At 35.5% G+C, this 23,571-nt stretch overlaps 1 protein-coding gene across 2 annotated transcripts in view; it reads right to left on the bottom strand.

Annotated features, from left to right (window-relative positions):
* Positions 1–23,461, bottom strand: part of fhdc1 (FH2 domain containing 1) — a 28,055-nt gene extending 4,594 nt beyond the window's left edge. Inside the window, exons 1-10 of one of the 2 annotated variants that reach the window (XM_058754655.1) lie at positions 23,352–23,461; positions 9,392–10,279; positions 5,217–5,278; positions 3,359–3,461; positions 2,014–2,099; positions 1,812–1,912; positions 1,081–1,151; positions 753–860; positions 532–602; positions 145–262 (exon numbers count right to left, since the gene is read on the bottom strand). In XM_058754655.1, the coding sequence (XP_058610638.1) occupies positions 145–262; positions 532–602; positions 753–860; positions 1,081–1,151; positions 1,812–1,912; positions 2,014–2,099; positions 3,359–3,461; positions 5,217–5,278; positions 9,392–9,832 (1,161 nt within the window). In that variant the 5' untranslated portion in view covers positions 9,833–10,279; positions 23,352–23,461. Of the gene's footprint in view, positions 1–144; positions 263–531; positions 603–752; positions 861–1,080; positions 1,152–1,811; positions 1,913–2,013; positions 2,100–3,358; positions 3,462–5,216; positions 5,279–9,391; positions 10,280–14,468; positions 14,503–23,351 lie in introns of those variants that run through there. The other variant, XM_058755420.1, reaches the window with a different exon arrangement.
* Between the last annotated feature and the right edge of the window lie 110 nt (positions 23,462–23,571).

Below are 23,571 nucleotides of genomic sequence, written 5' to 3'. Positions count from 1 at the left end.
TTAAGAAGAAAGCAGGTGAGTCATTCTTATTGATGTAAAAAAAGTTAATTAAACCATTATAGCTAGTAAAGACAGTAGAAATACAAAAAAAGGACAAAACCATACTCTACTATGGAATTCTAATTGAGGGAATGATTAATTTACCTGCAAAAATGGATCTAGCTGCTTGTGCAGCTCAACGTCATCCTGAATCTTCTGTTCCAAGGAACGCGTTTTGACATACAGAGAGGAAAACTCTCCTTCTATATTTTCTACTGAAATTCTACAACAATAAAAAAAAAAAGTGAGTCAGAGAAAGACTGAGGAAGGGCTCATAGAAAGTTTGAGTACATAATGACTAAATTTCTAAGAAAAAGCCAAAATTCAATCAAAATAGATGGTTTGGTTGGACACTGCTGTTGTCATAATAACAGTTAATAAAACTCCTTTTAAGGTGTTCTAAAGTTTCATAAAAATAATGGAATGATTATTATTGAGAGAAGTTACCTTCCACTTTTTGCAATATGCATCAGAAACTAATACTGTTGTTACCTGGCTGCACTCTGAATATGCTTTAGCTTCTCGGGGAACTTCAAAAGGGCCTCATCCTTTTTCTGCGCTTCCTTTGTGATAAAAAAGTTAAAGAAAAATCCAAGTCAAAGCAGTTAAAACAAAATGTTGGTGTTTTTACTTACTTTTTTCTTAAAACATTTACAAAAATGTATTATTAAATCTGGAGAAAACTGCAGTGCATCTGGTTCTGTCCCACTTACTAGTGCCACAAAATGGAGCAGATTCATGCCAGGCTTGTTGGCCTTCGTGTCAGCAAGAGAAAGAAGTGAAGACAGTTTGAAGCCCACAGCATTGCCTGCATAGCCACCCTATGAACACACAGAGAACATCAGTCAATGTCTGGTCAATGCTGTAAAAGCCATTAACCCTTCCTGATTTAAAAACATCAGGGAATGTTTTGGAGGAGTATTTGAAAGGAAAGAACAAAAGTGAAAAGAGGATTGAGGGAAATGTCCACAAAAAAGGGGGAGAAGATGAGGGGTAAAGGGTAAGGAACACTTGGAAAGACAAATAGAGAAAAAGACTTACTGCATTCATGATATTTCCTGCTTGGAGAACCAAATGTAGAATGGCATGGAGCTCTTCACAAGTCATTAGTTCTGTGGAATAATCAATAGAAACTGAATAATCACAGGCCATTTGTTAAATTACACAACACTCTAAATGCTATTACTATCCTTCCAACAGTCTACAGACTAAGACATTAAAAGGAAATCTGAACACTTGATGCCACATTTAAATTAAAACAATAGTGCTGACAGCATGATCTACCATGTAGTTCAAAATAGACTGCTAGGATTAGTTAATGCAAGATTAATAAAACTCTTTGAGTTTTGCTAAAGGCTCAATGTAATGATTAATGGAGTGCCAAATCTTTACGTTTCAGTAGTGTTGAAAGGTCATGAGCCAATGGTTTCTGAGGCTAATACAGGCACAGCTGAGTGACAGAAAATGACTCAGCAAAATGCACTCAACAAGAACTGAATCCTGCTAAAAGTTCACTTTACTGTTTATCGTCCATACTTGACAGCAGATCTTTAAAAAGTAGTGGAATAGTGCATCAAATTACAGGGGATGAAGAGTTTGTGTACGACAGAGCGAGCACGAGATGACTAATTTTTTCCCCCTAGTAACCTACAGTATGTTCCACAGAAGTCAAAATAAAAGGCATGAATGTCAAAATGTTTTGCTTGCTTAGATTAAAGAAAAAATCCTCAAAAAATATGATATAGACGTCAGAACTTAGTGTATGTTCTTACCTTCAGTAGCCTGACGCACAATGTTAATCTCACGACTCATGACTGCACAGGATGGAAGGAACTCTTCCTGAAGTACCATGGCCTCGATACGCACCTCAAAGCTTTAAAAGTGAACAAACAATAATAATTGACCTGCCTTTTGTGTATTATGAAATCTTAGATTTGTATTTCATTGATGAGAGAGATCTTGTGCGTCTCTTACTGTGGCACTTGAATCAGCAGGAACATGAAGGAATCAACCAGTGTCAGCTTATTTGGGTCTCCTTTGAATTCCTTCAATCTCTTCACCTAGTGAATATATGTGATTTAAATCCAAAGAGAAAGCATATGTACTAGGGATGCCCAATGTATTTGTACCATTTTTAATTTATCAGTTGATTGGATTTATTGTAGATGCAATTTTTTTTTAAATATAGAGACCTTTACTGTCATCTAACACTTAATGTTAATTATTTAATAGCATTGGAAAATTAATCTTCAGTAAGCATCAAACTTAATGTCCATTTTTCATACTATAAATTATGTTGTGATGAAACTAGAATACATTTTAATTTCTGCAATTTATCTATTATTGTATATAACACACATAATTATTAGCATTGATATTGGCCAGATTGGTAACAAGTTGCATGCATAATTACATGCGACTAACTCTAAACCAAACCTTTATCCTAACCCTAACCCTAACCCTATAGTAAGTACATGCAGTTAATTAATATTACTAATTACTTGTATGTATAATTACACTTTAACAAGGACACCTTAAATAAAGTGTAACCACCAGATTTTTAAAGTTGGTGCCTCCCTAATTTATACCTCAACACAGGCCCATTCATCTGATTAAAGATTATAGAATACATAGTGCCAAGTACAGGCACTATTTGACAAAAAAAAAAAAAAAAAAAATTCCACATTCCTTATAAATTATGTCTTGGCAGTGTTGTTAATGTTAACTAAAAGTAAAAATGTTTTTTGTTAATTGGAAAAGCTGAAATAAATTATAAATATTACATTAAAAACAAAACAAAATAACAAATTTACTAAAACGTAAACTAAATTTAAAATGAAAACTAAAAACTAATTCAAAATGTTAATAAATACTAAAATATTATATAAATAATACTGAAATAACACTCGGCCCTGGTACACCTGGCATTAGCAATGCATCTCCAGCAACCACTTCATTGAGGAGAGGGTCTGGTTTTGTGACCACATTCATCACTTAGCACATCAGTATGCCACTGCATATCAAAACATTATTTTAATGTAATGATCATTTGTTACATGAGAGTCTTTTGATGTTGTCTGGGACACATTGTGCATTAATGCAGCAAATACACAACAAATGTGATGTGGCTACATGCAACTCTGACTGCCAGCAAATGTGATTTGAGGAATTTAATTATTTTGTTTATAATACACATGGTATTTAATTTACTCCTGTATACATTGATGTCCATTTGTGATGAGGCAGATGTTAATAGCAGGTGCCATACACACCAAAAATGGGACTACACACAAATATGGTGTGGGTTCAGAACTCTCACCTCTTCTGCTTCAGGTAGAAGTTTGAGAAGTTCTTTCAGCGGTTCAGCTCCATATTGCTTACTGTTGCCCAGACGAATGTCTTCTATTATTGCATGATTGGACCTGAGAGAGAAAAACAGAAGTATAAACCAGACAATCGGTTTTTGACTCAGTGTATGAAAAAAAAAAAAACTTTACCGCCACAAGGATGCGTGATATGTATATACTTATATAATGCAGGTATTTTGGGTCCCACTTCATATTAGGAGTCTTTAATTACTACGTACTTATATTAAATTAAGCATAAGGTAAGGTTAGAGGTATATTACACTACACAATAACAATTACACTAGCTCTATGAACTATATAGAAGTCTGTATTTTTAAGGAAGGTATATCATAATAGCAAAAATGAATTATTATTAGTTAATTGGCCTATAGATTATAAAGAATAATCAGACTACTTAGATTTGTACAGTAACTTAATGAACTACTAAACGAATTACGGTGTCCACAAATCCCAAACCCCAAATTACCAAACAGACAAAAAAATGTTTAATATTCAGCATAAAAAAATTCATTGATCACTATTATCTAGTGATGAAAAAATGATAATTTAACCTCAAAATTGTTGAGACAAAATAAATCTCACAAATGATGATGTTCAGATAAAAAGATTAATAAGTGCATAACAACTGTTGTGTTGAGATGATATTTAGTGATATCTTATGGTCAAGGGGAAATGATCTTACGCTGCATTTTACTCTGCATATCCTGTTAAAAAATTTAAATTCTGTTATCATTTACTCACCCTCAAGTTGTTCCAAACCTGTATGGCCTTCTTTCTTCTGTTAACCATACAGTTGACGGTAGCCATTGACATTCATAGTTTGGAAAAAGGCTACTGTCAACTGTATGGAGACCTTGGAATGACATGCGGGTGAATATTTGATAATAGAATTTTCACTTTTGGGTGAACTATCCCTTTAAAGACACCTTAAAATAAAGGGTACAGATTTTGAAATGTACACACACATACATGCAAACACAATGAATTTTAACCATTTAACTATTGTTTAATTGATTGCCAAAAGTGTCCACATGCTGTGCGTCCCCCAGAAATCTACATTGAGTGCATTTTAGCTGTTTTATTGCAGGTTTTAGTGATTATTTCTCTTAATAACACACTAAACGATTATGTCTCTAACCAATGACTCATTCAAATACGAATAATGAGTCAAAAATGTGTGAAAATTTACAAAGATGATAAGTGCATTGTTGTTTTTTTCAATGCATTTGTAATGTGCGTTCTGAAAGTCTGGGACTAATTGTAGCATTGTCTTCTGCATGAGTGACTCAGCAGACTCACAGTGTCTGATCAGCTCTACTATACATGACCATCGCATACACAGAATACACACAAACATCGAAGACAAATATAAATATAACTAACTGATCACAGAAGAAAGCATTGTCTTTTAGCATAATCATTTATAGTCATGCTGCTTTGGAGGATGTTGAAATACCTGTTCAAAAATAAACAAAAATCATGTTTACACAGGACACATCCACCTTCGCTTACCCATGTTACATTGCAACGGGTCTGACGTAAACTTTTCTTGTTTTATGCTTTTTTTTCTGTTCAAATTGTCTACTGAGCACCGACAACATACCTTGTGTCTTTGTTTATCTGTACCTAGTACTTGTCACAGTGAATGTATACGGCATCCTCAAGTGAACTTCCAAGAATCAATCAGAACCTGAAAGCTATCGATCTTTACACAAGAGCATCGGATTTCCCTTGACCACCAGATCCTATTTCTGTGCTGGAGCACATGCACACATAGGTTTTTACACATGATAACACTGAGAAACTTACTTCTTGAACTGTTTGAGGAAAATTCCAATGTTCATTCCTCTCTTGGAGTCTAAGATGCTGATCTGGGAAAACGGAGGAATAGAGATGGTAATTAAAATGGATGGAAAGATACACAAAGGACAGACTGTGTGTGTTCTGACAGAGATGTAATTCCATTCAAATTTTTGTGGCGTGTTGATTTGAATGCAGCTTCCAAATAAATAAAACTGGTATCTCTGATGTTGCAAGATTACTATAGGCAAAAGAAAAGTGAGGTAAGCCTCATTTTACAGTGTCCTCGTTACATGTTACATATACTTACTATAATAACAACAGTAAATTATGCATAATTACGTGTAACTAACCATAAAACCAAACCCTAATCCTAACCCAAACTCCATACTAAATACATTGTTCTATAGAAAGTTTTACTCAGTACTTTAAGGTACTTAAATTACTTAAAAAGTGTAACCAAAAAGGTCAGATTTTCAGAACAGTTGCACAAAATATAGTGTTTTCAGAGTCTCAGAGTTCAGTTTGTGGTGTGCTTTATGAACACAAAGCGCTCCATGGTTCACTTTGTTGTCACATTTGCTTTTCCAAACATTTTTTGGCTTCTGCAAGTTACCATACAAATTGAGCACAGTGACTCCAAAAATGCAAAGGATGACAACATTTCTTCAGATTTAGACGAGGAGGAGCATATTTAAATGTAAACTATTATTGCAAATATCATAGCCTTGAGAGTAACTGGACCAGACTGGAATGCAACATGAAACTTACAAAAGAAAAATATTTCATAATAAAATTTTATCTTTTATTATTATTATTATTTATAGTAAAATAATTCTAAACCGACATATGTGACCCTGGACGACAAAACCATTCTTTAGTGTCAAATTTTATAAATTGAGATTTCCATTGATGTATGGTTTGTTAGGATTGGACAATATTTGGCTGAGATACAACTATTTGAAAATCTGGAATCTGAGTATGCAAAAAAAAAAAAAAAAAATCGAAATATTGAGAAAATCCCCTTTAAAGTTGTCCAAATGAAGTTCTTAGCAATGCATATTACTAATCAAAAATTAAGTTGTGATACATTTATGGTAAGAAATTTGCAAAATATCTTCATGGAACTTGATCTTGATCTTGATTTTTGGCATAAAAGAAAAATCGATAAATTTTGACCCATACAGTGTATTTTTGGCTATTGCTACAAATATACCCCAGCGCCTTAAGACTGATTTTGTGGTCCAGGGTCACATATTAGTTCTAATATTCAAGGGCACACTAAATGAAAACTGTATCACTAAAATTAAGGGCACAATAAATGAAAATTGTATCACTAGACTTATATGCCATACATTTACTAAAAGAACAAAGTTGTATTTTTAAGTGTGTTATACCAGGACTGCCACTGTTTCCCACTAATCAAATAGGTTTTTATGATAGTTTAAGAAAGACAGGCAGAGTTTCTTAGATTAATATAAAGTGCTTTACAAATTTGCTGCACATCAATCCAACTAAATTAAATAGGAATGAATATCTTTTTAGTTCCTAGAAATGTTCAGGAAGTTTATTTAAAATGAACCTTAAAGGGATAGCTCACCCAAAAGTGAAAATTCATCTGCTCACCCTCATATTTTTCCAAATCCATAAAACTTTCATCCATATTCAAAACGCAATTAAGATATTTGTAATAAGCCCTGAGAATTTTTTTCCCTTCTCTAAAATTGAATTTCCCCAAAATGTTCATACTTCAAATGGGAGATGAAACATGTTTGCATATGTGGAAATTGTGTGTGTGTGTGTGTATGTATGTGTATGTGTGTATGTGTGTGTGTGTGTGTGTGTGTGTGTGGGGGGTTCTGAGGGTTGTCCCCCCCCTAAAATTATAATTAAAAACCATGCTGTATATTGTAAATAATATAACAATACCTATAATGTGAATGCTGAGTCATTATTAATAAATTAGTCATGACAAAAAAAAAAGATTAAAGATGTATTTTTTCATGAGTCCGCATATGTTAGCAATAACAACATTAGCTTGTTTGGTTTAATACTGTAATATTGTAGACCTACCGATGTGTTGTGTTTTGCTTAATATGATGTTAAATGGCAGATTAGTGGGCTTTCTGTAGTTCAATATCTAACTAAGAGATGTTATTTTTCCCAGACGAAACCATGTGGAGGACGCAAGATAACTTAATTATAAAATGACCGCGTGGTGAACCCATGAACCTAACTTATATTTAAACAACTATCGCTTTGTGTTATTGGCCAGATAAAATGACAGAGAAAAGAAGAACGAACATAAGATAATTTTTTTCAGTGTACCAAAATGCCAAATAAGTAGTCCCCATAGTACAATTTTGGCTGTATTGTTTGTGTCCCCTTCAAAAATTGATCTTGAGAAATTATGTTTATTGTCCTCCCCCAACTGTTAGATGAAATTTACGCCCATGCGTACTTGTGCAATGTTCATCTGTGAATTAAAGCCTAGATTATATTGGTTCATCATATAAAACAACTGTTTCTTCAGAAGACTTGGATTAAACTTCTACATTCATATGGATTTTAACAATGTCTTTATGAACTTTTTGAAGCATTAGTTTTGGAGCAATGGACTTTCCAATAGATGGACAGAAATCTCTCAAGTTTCATTAAAACTATCTTCAATTGTGATTCGAAAATGAAAGAAAGTCTTACGGATTTGAAACAACATGAAGGTGAGTAACTGATGACAGAATTGACATTTTTGGGTGAACTATCCACTTAAAAAAAAATATACTATACACTAGGCTACTTGTTTTTCTCATTAACATCAGCATCAGGAAACCCCTGGTGGCAGTGACTTTGGGCCCGTGGGATTATTAACTAACTAACTTGACATAGCCATTTTAGTGGCAACTAAACAGACACACAGTCTGTCACTCTCTCTCTAGCACATACGTATCTCACACACAATGACCCATGTGTGAGATACGTGTAATTTGTGGCGCTTCACAAACTCAAAGGAGTAGCTGGGCGGTGTCGGAAATTATAAACGAGACCACATGCACGGTCCATGCCACCTCAGACAAACAATACATAGCTTCATTAGATCTGCAAAGGTGGATAATTACAAAGCTACTCAGACCAGCAGCAACCACACAAAACAACATAAAAACACAGCTGGTCGCTTAGACACAAAACGACGAGCTCACGGGAGCATATGTTCTGGATAATAGGGACATGTTTGCTTTATGTAGAAGTGGAAAACAGAGATGCACACACCTAATAATCCTTCTTATAACCTAGTGAAAAAGATGCTTGGTATGGTACATACATTGTACATTATTGTTAGCAATATATGCAAATAACAATTTTATCAAATAAACTCCTTTGTTTGTTAGGGATTTATACATAATGTTCACACTTGGTATAAAGTGAAACGGACAATTTGGACATATTTACTGCAACTAAAATATAAAAGCATTTACAGTATGTGTGCACAGCTTTTGAAATGTAAATTTTTTTTTATTAATTCTGTATATTCTAACATTTTACTGTTATATATTTTTAAGCACTAACAGCAATAGAAAGTTTCTGTTAGCTCTGTTAGTTTTTTTAATCATTCATTTTTTAATCAATAACTCATTCCAATCATCCATGCTTTATTTATTTATTTCTTCTATATCTGAGAAAGTTATATTTATCATTGTGCTTTTATAAAAGCAAATTGTCCATAGGCATGCATCATCTTTACACCAATGGTTCATTGTAGGCCAACATTTCCTACATGATTGTGGGATAAGATTTTTTCTGCCATTGTACTCCACTGTATATGATCTGTTATGTGATTGCCTAAATGTATATTTATATCTAATATTGGCCAATATCAACATATAAGCAATAGTTGACCATTTTATTGATTAATATGATATTGATTAATTATTGGTTATTGGTATTGACTTATCTTTTCACATTGGTGCATCCCTAATATCTGGCAGTACTGGCTAAAATTCAGTCTTGGGCAATCTTAACACAAGTTGTGTCATTTAAAAAAATCAATTCAGCTGAAATAGGCAGTCTTAAGACTGCTGGGAGTGCAAAACATTCGCCTACGGTGTAGAGTCAAAATAAATTGCACTGTCTTACAAGCAACTGCAGATATCCCAAGCGATGATTCAGTTCTACTCAGTTTGACTTACCTCATTCTTGCTCTCTTTAAATGAACCTCTGGATCTTCCAGCACGAGGATGTCCACTGCTTGTCTGGGTTCGAACCTCCTCTTGCTGGCCGAAGAGCTCCTCCACTGTCCTCACGTCAATTTGATACTGTTGCTGTCTTACTGCTAGAGTCCAAATATTCGGTTTTCCCCGAACCTTTTCCTCAGGAATGGTTTTCCAGAAGAAGCTCCGTACCCGCCGTTTCTTGCGTGAAGCATGAAGATGGCCTGGTGCCTGAGGTGGTGGTGGAGGAGGTGGAGGCGGTGGTGGAGGTACTGCTGGAGAGCAGGAAGTGCTGTCACGTCCATGGCTAGGGTCATTTGAGGAGGTTGTAGAGGGTTCAAATGGCAGTGGATTTCCTACTGGTGTGGTACGGTCGCTTGCCGACTCCTCCGCAGCAGTCACACTTGCCATGACAAGCATTACATTAGCAATGACACCAGTCCTGGAGGGCCAGGCTGTGAGGGGAAATTTTGCCCTGTTTCTCACAACACCTAACAAACTGGGACGGCCTCTTTGCTTGATTCTAGGTGGTGTCTGTTGAAGTCCCAAGGTCTTTCTCACTCATAGTCGCTTATACAACTGACAGCCGGGTAAATAATGAGTCTTTCCTCCAGCAGAGTATGTGCGGAGATCATTCTTAGTCAGAATTTTGAGCAAATAATTTAGAATTGAATGTTTTCACCAAACTGTCAACGGACTCATGGCTCTAGCTCTCTAATGAGAAATGATGGATACAGGTGTTTCGCAATCCCTTTAGGCCAATCTCAAATATTTTGTCTTCGCTTCTTCTACCTAGTCCCATAATGCAGAGCTGTTGCTTCCAAGATTTTGCCCACTGCGGTGTGGTCAGAGGTCAAACCTTTGGAACTGCAAGAAATACAAAAGACACACACACATACAAAATCAAAATTACTGAGGTTCAGTCAGGCGAAGGAACTTGGAACCTAAAAACAGAGGAAATGAGAAAGTAACAGACATCAAAAGAGATGTGGTTGTACACTCAAGGAAAGGCCCAGTAGGAAAATGCCAAATGCTATTGTTCATTGGGGCCAGCCTGCTATGTGTAAAAATGATCTTGACAGATGAATCAAATCTTCACTAATGAAAACTCACACAGGGAACTTTCAAGGGATTTATACATGTCATGGCAAAAAAATTGGCAACTTACCACCAATTACCTTTACATAACATACTGTAGTTACATAACATGTATTTACTCGTTCAGTCTGGTGCTCATTTAAAAAAGTTGTACTATTATTAAGAAATACTAATTGGTGTACACTTATACTGTATGTAATAATACTTGTTTATTATAAAAAGTGGTTTTATTATGGTTCAGGTCACCAATGTGTTTCACCAAGTTGAAATTACATGAGTTTCAATAAACCCTTAAAGGAGACCTATTATGCCCCCTTTAACAATATGTAATATGTGACCCTGGACCACAAACCACTCACAAGGGTCAATCTTTTGAAACTGAGATGTATACATCATCTGAAAGCTGAACAAATAAGCTTTCCATTGATGTATGGTTTGCTGACAATATTTGGCTGAGATACAGCTATTTGAAAATCTAGAATCTGAGGGTGCAAATAAATCTAAATACTGCAAAAATTGCCTTTAAAGTTGTCCAAATGAATTCCTTAGCAATGCGTATTATTAATCAAAAATTAAGTTTTGATATATTTACGGTAGGAAATTTACAAAATATCTTCATGGAACATGATCTTTACTTAATATACTAATAATTTTTGGCATAAAGGAAAAATGGATAATTTTGACCCATACAATGTATTTTTGGCTATTGCTACATATATACCCGTACTACTTATGACTGGTTTTGTGGTCCAGGGTCACATATAAGTTTTTAGATGTCCCCAGAGTGTGTGAAGTTTCAGCTCAAAACACCCCACAGATAACTTATTATATAATTTTAAAAATGCCTATTTTGAGTGGAAGCAGAAACACGCTATTTTCGTGCATGTCTCTTCAAATGCAAATGAGCTGCTGTGCTGAAATCATGCGTTTTAAACCATATTAGTTTAAACTTCTGATATATGGTTTTCTGAGCGCACACATCTGAAGCATGTGCACAGAAAGCGGCTGTCACAGAGCATGTGAGTACTGAACTAAGTTCTCTTTCATGTCTTAATCTGTCAAATACACACAAGTTTACTACCTGATCTCATGACGAAAATGTACCTGAAAAATGGAACTATACAATAAGTCTATATCACTGGAAATGTAACAACTAACAATAAGTCCATATCACTGCAGTTTCCAACAGAAATTAACACAAGAGGCATTAAAACAGTGAGCACTTTTAATCGTTTTCCTACACAGTTATGATTACAGCTCCTTATGTTTTGCTTTCTGGACATAACAAGCTTGCTTAGTAGCTCAGCCGGCATGGAACTGGATTTAGGATGCAGAATCCATGGGTACAAATCCTGTCAAAAACAATGATGACTCAAAAAAAAATTTAATGATTAGAGATTGAAAAACAAGCTAAAACAGCATGCTTGCATTTGCACATAAAACGTGGCATATTTTTGTTCATCAGCTTCGGGGAAATAACCGAACACTCTTTTAGCGCCACTCAGTGGACATTTCACATCGAATATGTCACAAAACGTACAAGGCGGTACGTATTTCGCGTCTTGAGAAAAAGTATCCACAGGTACGTTTTAGTCATGAGTTCATGTTAAAAACACACGATTTACAAAAACAGTCCTTTATGTCTGTGAAGGTAAACAGCTGGGAAAAAAATTGCATGTTTATATTAGATCTGTGTGGCGGCAGCGTAATATACAGTAGATAAATAAAATAAATCCACTGCTCCACAGTAATATTATAATAAGATCCCCTTTCTACGTCACGGGGGGAACAAAATCTGAGTGGGTCGTTTTTTCACAAGCTTGCAGAGAAAGGCTTACCAAATAGTTTTTACTGAGTTGTTCTTTTTCACATTTTCTGTGTTGGTAAATGCTCCGGGGACCCAATTCTGTGCACTTAAACACAGAAAAATTTTGATTTTTATGATATGTCACCTTTAAAGATAAATTAAGGGAATGAATTATTGTGTAGACCTAAAACTCACTATCATTGTAACTTACTAAAAAAAACCTGGGAGATGATCATGTTGATGCATGTCAATAGATGGCAGTGCAACTAACACCATTATGGTATTGGTACTTAAAATATGTCAAGAACAGAAATGCAAATACTAGCTAAAATACAACTGAATGCACGTTTAAATACAGTGGTGGAAAGACTACTGAAAGTTTGTACTTACGTACAAGTACTGTTACATTGCTGAAATAATACTCAATTACAGGTAAAGTTCTGGTGTCAAAACAGTACTTAAGTAAAAGTACAAATTACTCTTCTCAAAACTACTCAGAGTACTAGTTACTAGTTACTTTTTGGCCGGTGATATTTAATGATTTTCGTAGTCATTCATATCAAAGATCTATGTGGATAACAGGTGCTTTGAACAAAATGATACAGTTATTTCTAACTTCAATACCTTGAAAAATATCAATATATAGCTTAAATATGTAGTATTAAATAGTGCTCATAAATTGCTGTTGAGATAGCATTCTCAAATGAAATGAGTAGCGGCATTGACCCAGAAACAGCATTCCTTACATCATGACTTAACAAGAGGATTCTCCCCAAGCCGACAAACTGACGTCATCAGAGCGAGAACGCCATTCCCGAGCAGAAGCAAATTTTCAGTTTTTGATTAAAGATTACGACGGCAGACAATTTTTTTTTTTTCTCGTTGTATTGACTTGCACGGTTTAATTGTTCACCACAAGACTAGTAATGTGCACTAAAAGCAAGTAGGGTCATTTTTGGATTTCATGACGACTTTAATCATTTTCAATACCATTGGCAAAACTACCACATACTGTATACTGCCATATAGCTATTTTAATATCTCAATTTTTTTTTGTCCATCCATTTTTTTCAAGGCAATCATTATGTCAAGCTTTGAGTGGTTCAATCCAAGTCTTCTAAAAAGACACGTTCGCTTTATATGATAAACATATTTTCATATAGGCTTTTATGTACATACATATAAACAGTGAACAATTACCATTACAAAAATCTCAATCTTAAACATTTGCTCATTCTGTGTATTTGTGTCTTTAAAATAGGGTAACTTTGTTGCAAAAGCTTACAGCACAGGGAAGCTTGATTTCAAACTGAACTGAATTTACAAAAAAAGACATGTACACAGTCAGTAATAAAATTATAAAACAAATGACCTCAATTTAGTTGAGGTATTCGAAATATGACAACACTGATTTTTTAAAGCAGTGATTTAAGAGCCATTTAATGTTGTTTATTTTGATAAATGGATGGCTTTGACCTGTAATGTCTGTACAATGTAGTGATGCAGTCCACAGACTAGGATATTTATATGTACAAATCATACAAATATCCCATTCCAAAACATTTCTAGCATAAATTTCTTACATTGTAAAGAAATTAAAGATCCATCTTTGATTGTTGAAAGACTTTCTGGTGCATTTCACTTACAGCCAATAAAATTTCCAGTAGCATTTCCATCGGTCAGGCGTGGATCTATTCTGAATGGTTGATAACCTTTCACAAAGTTTAATCCAAGAGTAAAGAGAAATAATTTCTACTTTAAGAGCACGGAGAGATCGCGATTGCACACATTCTGCGCACAAGCAATATCGGAGTGAGAGGACAGGCAGTTCATTTGTGTAAGTCAGGCCTATTTGAAAGCTCGCATCAAGTTTTCTGAGATCACATGACTGTGTTCTCCTGTTACAATAAAGCGCTCGCCACATTTGTGCAGGAATGATTCAAACTATGCAGAATACCTGCAATCCCGCGCGGACATTCAGACTCTGTAATTGACAGCAGACGGATGCGTGTCAAACTCACTGTCGGAGAGGAGAGAGCGAGACACGGTGTATCGGTGTACATACGGGAGATACTGTGGAGAATGAGTAATGGAATCGTGTCAGGTATTTCATTATCGGTATCAAAATATAGATATTTAGGATAACACTACCATGTCGTTTGTTTCTCCAAACTTTGAGTCCATAAATTACGCTGAGCTCCCTCACTGTCCGATCAGCTCTTCAACCCTGCTGCAGCGGCGGCTTTTCCGAGATAGCTTTTCCCAGTTCAGATATCAGGGCTTTTATTGGTCCCTTTACGATCGGACATCTTTATTGGCCACTGAAGTGCCGTCAAATATCAATTCAAATTGTGGGCAGCGTACTTAGTAACGAACTATGATTTAAAAGTAACGAAGTAGATTATTTTGCTAAATTTGTACTTAAGTACAAGTAAAAGTACAGCTGTAAAAATATACTCAAAAAACTACAAGTACCCGAAAAAACTACTTAATTACAGTAACGTGAGTAGTTGTAATTCGTTACCTCCACCACTGTTTAAATATTTAAGGTAGAATGTGTCGTTATGAACACTGAACAAGATTGCTCAAGGTGTTTTTGTTTATTTGCGAATTCAGTTCTGGTAACTCATTGTACATTACTATAAATTAATATAATATTTAATCAAATACATTTTGGTAAATGTTTAGCCATTTAATCTAGAATGACATAATTAGAATAGTTTTCATACTGGTGATTCACTCGTGCCACATCTGTTATTTGAATATGCAAAGCAGCCAACATCAAACAGCCTTCAAAGTACAGTGAGGTTGTCAAGGAGACCAGCCAACAACCAATCCGCAAAAAAGCAGCTATTTCGCATAGAAATTGGCAAAGACATTCAACCAAAGCTATATATATATATATATATATATATATATATATATATATATAAAAAGGAATTGCTTAATTTCGAATATTTTGATATATATATATATATAATGTACAAGAGCCTTGTGAGCAGCTTGCACTGGTCAGCACATTATCAGTATGGCTCAGGGCTTGTCATACAGGTGTCTTTGTATCTCAGACACTGAGAGAGCAGAGACTGCAGTAAATGGCACTGGGTTTCATCTTATGTACTACTGTCAGGAATGACATATTGCCGTCTACTGGGAGAGGCCACAGCAAAATGCCACAGCACTTTTGGATCCGACTTAACAGATTCTGTTATGTAACGTGTATTTCACAGAGAGGCTGAGGGTCATAAAAGTCTAATTTCAGGGAAAAAGCATTGCTACTTGTGAGGCATCTTTAATTTAGGGATTGATCAGTGTAGACACAAAAGTTCAAAGTTCAAAAAAGTACAACATGTTACTTTTTACTGACAAAGCTGATTGGGGTGAAAGGATGTTCTGGAAACATATAATACAAGACACCAAGTGCTGTAAACCAGAGCTCATCATACTGCAACAGGGTCTCATTCGATCCTCTAGGTTTTTACTTATTAAAAGACAATTGACGTCACAGGAAGACTCTGTTTCCATGCTGGTTCAGCTGGTTAGGTGCAAGCTACTATGTATAATTTATTCATATGTAAAAAGTAGGTGTAGTTTTTCCATTTAAAGTCATCATCTTCAGAAGGGTTATGCTGTAGGATGTTTTAACATGTTTTTTGACAAATAATTAGAATACAAATATATATACTGTATGCGTGTTCAGATCCTAAATGTACATGCACTGTGTTGGCTAGAAAAGAGAGTAAAGGGTTAACAGTCTGTAACACATTCTATCTCACCTCAGTGGTGTCTTTGCTGCAATGTCAGCGACAGTGTACAGCAACACACCCAGATACGGAGCACCAAATCTGTTCATGATTATAACCAACATCATATTTACAAACATTACAGAATGCTGGAAACCCATTTGAGGGAATATTAAAGCAACATTATTTTAGGATAAATCAGACACTATAATAAAGCCATTAAACATGAACACTTCAAGCCCAGCAAATCTAAAGAGCTCTAGACATCCAATTGGACACTCGTGAGAAAGACAAATGTGGATGAAGGAAACAACATTGTTCATGAAATGAATGAACGAAGGGATAGTTCACCCAGGAATAAAAATTCTGTCATCATTTACGCATCCTAATATCATTCCAAACTCTTCATCTTGAACAGAAATAGATATTTTTAATATTCTCTCATCATTTTTGTCCATCAGTTGAAAATCCACGCAACCAAAACGTTAACGAATCAAAAGGTACACAAAAAAACATTGTAATTAATTCAATGGTCTGAAGAGACATGATCACTTTATACATACAGATTTAATTCAGGCTTTTATTAATATATAAACATTGATAAACGTACATAGAGCTCATTAAATGCGTGACACTTGATGCGTGACAATAGATCAAAATTTCCAAAATATATATTTTTTGAGATTGTTAAAACAATGAAGCATGTCAATATTTCCATGTAGAAGTATTTTTAAATACATAAATAATGCAAATGGCTATGACACATTACGTGATGTAGATAGTAGAATACTTGCGTTTAAAAAAGAGGCTGTGTTTCCAGCTAAGCCTCTTTCTAATTCAGAACTGGGAGCTGGACTAAAATCTACCTTTTCACAAATCTGATTGCTACAGACATTTTTAAGTATAGTTGATGGATTTTTGAGCATATTTGGAAAGAATGGGACGGTATTAATAAACACTGGTACGCTGTACCCAGACCATTAGACATCTGTTCACATGCTTGGCTGCCTAGCAAATTAATCCTTCTTAGGAGAAAATCTCCTAAAGTTTCTCCTTGTTTGTTTGTTAGTGATTAGTCCTTTTGTTTAGAAAAGATGTCAGCACAAACTTATCCAATAAAGTAGATGGTGTGCAGGTCAAATGCTTAAATTTGGTCTTAAAAAACAAATTTCCCAGGAAGAATAAGAATTTATTCTATTTCAAAGGCTCTGTTCAACACTGTAAAAACTTTTTTTTGACTTAAATAACATGAATTTAGATGTTACTACATGCAACATCTTTAAATTACATCTTTTTTTTTTCAGTGAAGTAAACAACAGTGTAAAACTGAAAGGTGATCTGGCAGTGATTCTCCAGAAGACCCTCAAGAGGCAGCAGAAGGTACAAAAGTGTATTTATTTTCAACTAACATAACAGTAGACTTGCTTGCCCTTGGGTCTGTCTATGCACAAACAAAAATTTTTCCCACACAAACACAGACAATCTTACATCTTCTACCCTACCACAACTCTTCAGACAAAATCTTGCCCTGTTACCTGATTCAATTGATACCGCACTTTGAAACGCTCTGCTCGTAGATTGATTTCCAGTACGTCTGGTAAATGAGGCCTGAGGCAATAACCCACACACTGGATATCTAATACCTTCAGTGGAATATTTGGGTGCAATGAACAGCACCAAGACAAAGAGCCTTTGAGGAAACACACAGTGATTAAGAAATACTTAATCAGATTCAAGCATTAATGTCTTAATGGTGCTTGTGCTTTGGATTCAGCATTTGGTGCAAGTGTCTCTGTAAGCCAGCCATGTATCAAAGTCCAAACACCCACAGGGTCTTTAGAAGATTAAGCTGCTTTCATAATCGAAGGAAAGATTGGCAAGCTAAATGATCTAAAAGAACAGTGATAAGCCACTGGTTTTGTTTAAGACCCAGACACACTGACCCATACACTGGCCATGGTATGACATCATCTGCTTTGCAAATTGTGAGGCCGTTTCTGTATCAAACATTAATTTATTGCCAAGTGTGATGTTGGTTGATGAAGATGGTTTAAATCTGTTAATGATTTAAAAAGGCTATAATTAAAGGGGAATCATCATCTGTTGCAGCCATAACATGTGATCAGCAGGTGCTGGCTCTCTGAGAATGTGTGTGAATCTTGTGTTGAGACTCAGTAACTTTCAAATGCATACTGCAATTTTCTATGTTAGGGGAAGTAAACATCCAGGAAAGGCTGACCATCTAAATTTTGTTTAGCAAATATTACAGTGAATGTGTGGCCTTTTATCATCTATAGTGCCAGCTGTCACATTTTAAACCTTGCAAAGGGGAAACACAGTTTGCTTTAATTTCCTGTATACTGAATCTATAGGTCATTATAATCGCACTGTAGTCTATATATTGTATATGTGTAAAACATTGGTGAGGCCATTGACGCCATCAAAGTACTCTACCAGTCAGTAACTGAGTCCACAATCATCTACAACCTGAATTCTGGAAATGTTGGGATGTTTTTTAAATTTGAATAAAATGAAAACTAAAAGACTTTCAAATCACATGAGCCAATATTTTATTCACAATAGAACATAGAGAACATAACAAATGTTTAAGCAGAGAAATGTTACACTTTCATCCACTAAAATTAAAACTTTCAAATTTGATACCTGCTACAGGTCTCAAAAAAGTTAGCACGGAAGCAACAAAGGGTTGAAAAAGCATGACATTTTGAAAAGATTCAGCTGGGAGAACATCTAGCAACTAATTAAGTTAATTGACATCAGGTCTGTAACATGATTAGCTATAAAAGGGATGTCTTAGAGAGGCAGAGTCTCTCAGAAGTAAAGATGGGCAGAGGCTCTCCAATCTGTGAAAGAGTGCGTAAAAAGATTGTGGAATACTTTAAAAACAACGTTCCTCAACGTCAAATTGCAAAGACTTTGCAAATCTCATCATCTATAGTGCATAACATCATCAAAAGATTCAGAGAAACTGGAGAAATATCTGTGCGTAAGGGACAAGTCTGAAGACCTTTGTTGGATGCCCGTGATCTTCGGGCCTCAGATGACACTGAATCACTCATTGGCATGATTCTGCCATCTGCAGATGCCAACTAAAGTGCTATCATGCAAAAAGGAAGCCATATGTGAACATGGTCCAGAAGCGCCGTCGTGTCCTGTGGGCCAAGGCTCATTTAAAATGGATTGTTTCAAAGTGGAAAAGTGTTCTATGGTCAGATGAGTCCAAATTTGACATTCTTGTTGGAAATCACGGATGCCATGTCCTCCGGGCTAAATAGGAGGGAGACCTTCCAGCGTGTTATCAGCGTTCAGTTCAAAAGCCAGCATCTCTGATGGTATGAAAGTCTTTTAGTTTTCATTTTATTCAAATTTAAAAAATGTTCCAACATTTCTGGAATTTGGGTTGTACTACTCCAAAAACAGAAATGATTTAAAATGGAATATTATTGTTGTAAATTGTGCTGATAAAAAGTAGTGTCATATGTTATACTGTAAAACCAACAGACATAGTTGAGGTTTTGTTAAAATAGGAATCAGTTTTGGAAGCAGCAGTAAGTGAATACGTTTTATGTTGTATTTTTCCCAGGAAAATTGTTTATAAATATGAAAAATTACAAAAATCACGTTTTGTAACAAAAATTTAAAAGAATACTGTAGGTTACCCAAAAACAAAAAAAATCTGAAAATGTACTTATACCCTCAGGCCATCCATTGGTGAGCAAGTGATGTAATGCTAAATTTTTCCAAATTTGTTCTGAGGGCAAAACAAACTCTTTCGCGGACTGGGGTGGGGAAGTACGTTTTCAGCAAATTTTCATTTTTGGGTGAACTATTCCTTTAACATTTAATGAAAAATATTAATATTTTATATTTGCATTATATATTTATATAGTATATTTTTATCAGTATTTCTGGCACATAAAAACAGCTAGTCAAAAATATCTTTATTGTTGTGCCCTGATATGACTCATTTCACAAGGACACTACAGAACTTCTTATTTTGAGGTGTTGGTCTGTTTGTGCATGTGCTGATTTGGCAGCACCAAAGTGTTTTGTATGAACAAAAGCTATGGAGATATTTACTCATCCTCCTGCTTTCATCCACAATGTGGACAAGATCTTATAAATAATAATGTTTAATGTAACATGTTAAAGGCTTTTTCATAGCACAGTGATTTCTCCACTGACGGCTATAATGAATCTTCTGCTTATCAAATTTAACCACAGCTGGGGGGCAGGGTGAGACTTGACCCAAATACAGAGTGTGAGGACGGTATTACAGTGAAGAGATAAGATACAAAGATATTAGATATAAAACACATCTGGAAACACATTCGAGAGAACTTCATGAGAATATAAATTAAGCTAAAACACTAAAACAAGGCATCCAGTCATCTTTGTAATAATGTTACAATTGATAAATGTATGTATAATTGTATTCATGTAAAGACAGATGTTTTAACTGAACCAGTGTTGCTTGGAGGTGGTGAGTATCCAGCATGAGAAAGCTTGCTTCTCAAAGCCTAGTGATCTCTATTGATCACAAAGGGCCATTAGAGCAGGTTAATAAAGCAGCAACAAAGACCACTGAACACAACTACACAGTAATCAAACAGAACTCAGGGAAATCTTCAAGAATTCTTTAGAAGGCAAACTAATTCTAGAGCTCAAAGAAGCAAAGTTCCAGGATGATCTAATTCACAAAGTACAACAATTTCTGTCCATCACACACAGAAGCATGACCTAAAGCATCAGGCAGAACAAATGCGATATGAGAAGGAAATCTGAATGCGTCCTTTAAGTTTCTGGGAAACCCATGAGGGTTAATTTTTAAAGATTTTTGAGCCATAAAGATCATCCTGTCCACATGGGACCAGGACTCAATGTAGCTTGAAAAGTGCACTGACAGAGATACTGCACTAATGTAAATGGCCTTCGCTGTCAATCACTGAAGCTGCATATTGGCTTGTGAGCATTTATTCTAATTCTACACATGCTTCACTTTAATGTGAACTGAACGAGTGTTTAGTCACATACACATGTGCTAAAATGGATCCAAGATGATAACTAGTAAAATACACAAACTCACACATGCTCATATTGCAGTCACTCCTAGCAGCCAATACATGGATCCGTCTTGTTCTTCACCACAAACAAGATTTTCTGTCTCCCACAGTCACTACAAATTCCACTAAGTGGTTCAGTCCCCTTAGGAACAACTAGTAATAGTAGACAGTGAAATGACCGCAATAAAATATAGATGGCCTCATGTGCAAACAAAGAGAGCACACTGGTGTAAATCAAACCTCTCAGAATGCCAAAACCATTCGAATACATCTCGATATGTAGCAAAATTACATTCGGTTAATGTAGAGCGGCTGTGTAATAAAACAAAATAGGAAATACTAGATTTCTGATTTTTTTCAAACCATTTTATACAGGGAAGTGAATCAGCCAGTGGCACAGACGGAAGGACGCACTTTGGTTGTCACGATGACAGCAGGTGGGAGGGGAAGTCCAAACACCTGATGTTTACGTGTGTGCAAATGAGAGAGCTAGACGCTTACTGGTGAATTTAGTCCCTTTAGAGCTTATTAGAAGCATTGTGACAGATTAACTAAAACAACAACTGGAACTGTGATGACGACAGTGTTGTTGTTTTTAACTAAAACTATTAAAAACTATTTTTTTTTGGTAACTGAAATGAAGATAAAATAAAATAAAGGATTGAAATACTGATGAAATATTATAAATCTAGATAGAAAGTTTGATTTAAAAATGAAAAAATGTTGCACTGGGATCTAACTGAAATAAAATAAGTATTTGAAAAAGTATTTGAAAAAAACTAACAAGTGACTAAAACTTAAATGAATACTGAAAAAATATATAATTAAAAATATTAAATATTCTATATTAGTAGACCATATAAATAATACTAAAACATCACATAGTGACTTTTCTGTTAAGATGTATTTCTGTTATTTTCTGTGAATAGAAATTGGAGCTTTAATATGTCTGTGTTTGTTATTGATTACAAATATACACCGCAATATTCTTTGTACAGTTAGGAATAACTAATAAACATCACCAATTATTTACCAAAAAAAAAAAAAAAAGGAAAAAGCTACACTGTCAGAACCCGAAACAATCCACAAATTCACAATCATGCTCAGATAGTGTTACCACGGTAATCTATCAGGTCAGTACTTTGGGGGCGCTTGCACCAATTGAGTTCCCCCACTTTAGGGTGTGTTACCGTGGCAATGTGACAACAGACAACCACCCTCCCCCGTTGACCTCACCCTGAGGGAAAACTTTTCCCTAAGCTTTGTTCCAGAACTCCTGAATGGATTGTCTCCAATTCATCTCACCATGAGAAATGGGATGGGCTACTAAAGAAGCTGGCTTCAGAGGATTACAATAAAGCACATCACAGTCTGTGACAAAGCAGCACAAAAAGCACTACTAACAGCCCTAAGGGTCTCTACAGGGCATTAGAAAGAGCTGGCCAGCAGCAGAGACCTTCAAATGCATACATTTGTACTTTACAGTTGTCATGTGAATTCACATTGATAGGATACTGTGACTATGACAGATTTCAGATGATGTAATGTTTACAGACCATGGTCCAATACAATAAAGTTAAATAAAGGAGGCACGGAAGGCTTTTGAGCAGGAACCGTGCTATAATTTTCTTATTAAACCTGAACAACATGTTCAGATTACAGATGAGCTGACTCATGGGACCAGTGAGGTTACACGAGTAATAGTGTAATCTTTAAGGATGCGTCCTATTGCGTGACAGCGATCACACTAAAGGCTACAGAAATAAAACTTGAGTGTTAATGAAACGGAAACACAGAATGGATCAATTATATCCAAAGCAAAGACAAGGGAGAAAGACAGGCGAAATTGTAGAATCAATTAATGACTACAACTGTCAATCTATACACACACACACACACACACACACACACACACACACACACACACAGACATATAGCTATAGCTATATATATATATATATATATATATATATATATATATATATATATATAGCCTATATATATCATATACAGCGGAATATTATCATAATGTGCGACCACGCGAGAATCGCAGGAGAATATTAAAATGATTATTTTAGTCAGTCAATGAATCTAGTACAGGACACTGCTAGAGGAAACAAAATCATTCAGCAGCAGAAATACTTGTAAAATCCTAAACGTATTTTACAGAACTAAACTTGCCATTTAAACTGGGTTAAAGAACTTACCGTGTAGAATCTAAGGGAAAGATGTACTAGTTTTTTTTCCTGTTGCGGCAGGTGCGTGTATCCGAGGGTAGGTGTGTGTCGGTATCACCGACATTCTGCGCGTCCAGCGCTGCAGCGACGCTCAAAGATGCAGTGCATTACAGCCAGAGGACACACTGCGCGTGCGCGTGTGGTGTGTGCTGAGTTACAGCGCATGCGCAGTGCGCGCTGTGACTGGCTC

Source organism: Onychostoma macrolepis, chromosome 01 (genome assembly GCF_012432095.1).
Source record: "Onychostoma macrolepis isolate SWU-2019 chromosome 01, ASM1243209v1, whole genome shotgun sequence".
Taxonomy (NCBI): Eukaryota; Metazoa; Chordata; class Actinopteri; order Cypriniformes; family Cyprinidae; genus Onychostoma; species Onychostoma macrolepis.
The sequence above is the reverse complement of the archived record's forward strand: the minus strand, read 5'-3'. Positions and strand labels throughout refer to the sequence as shown.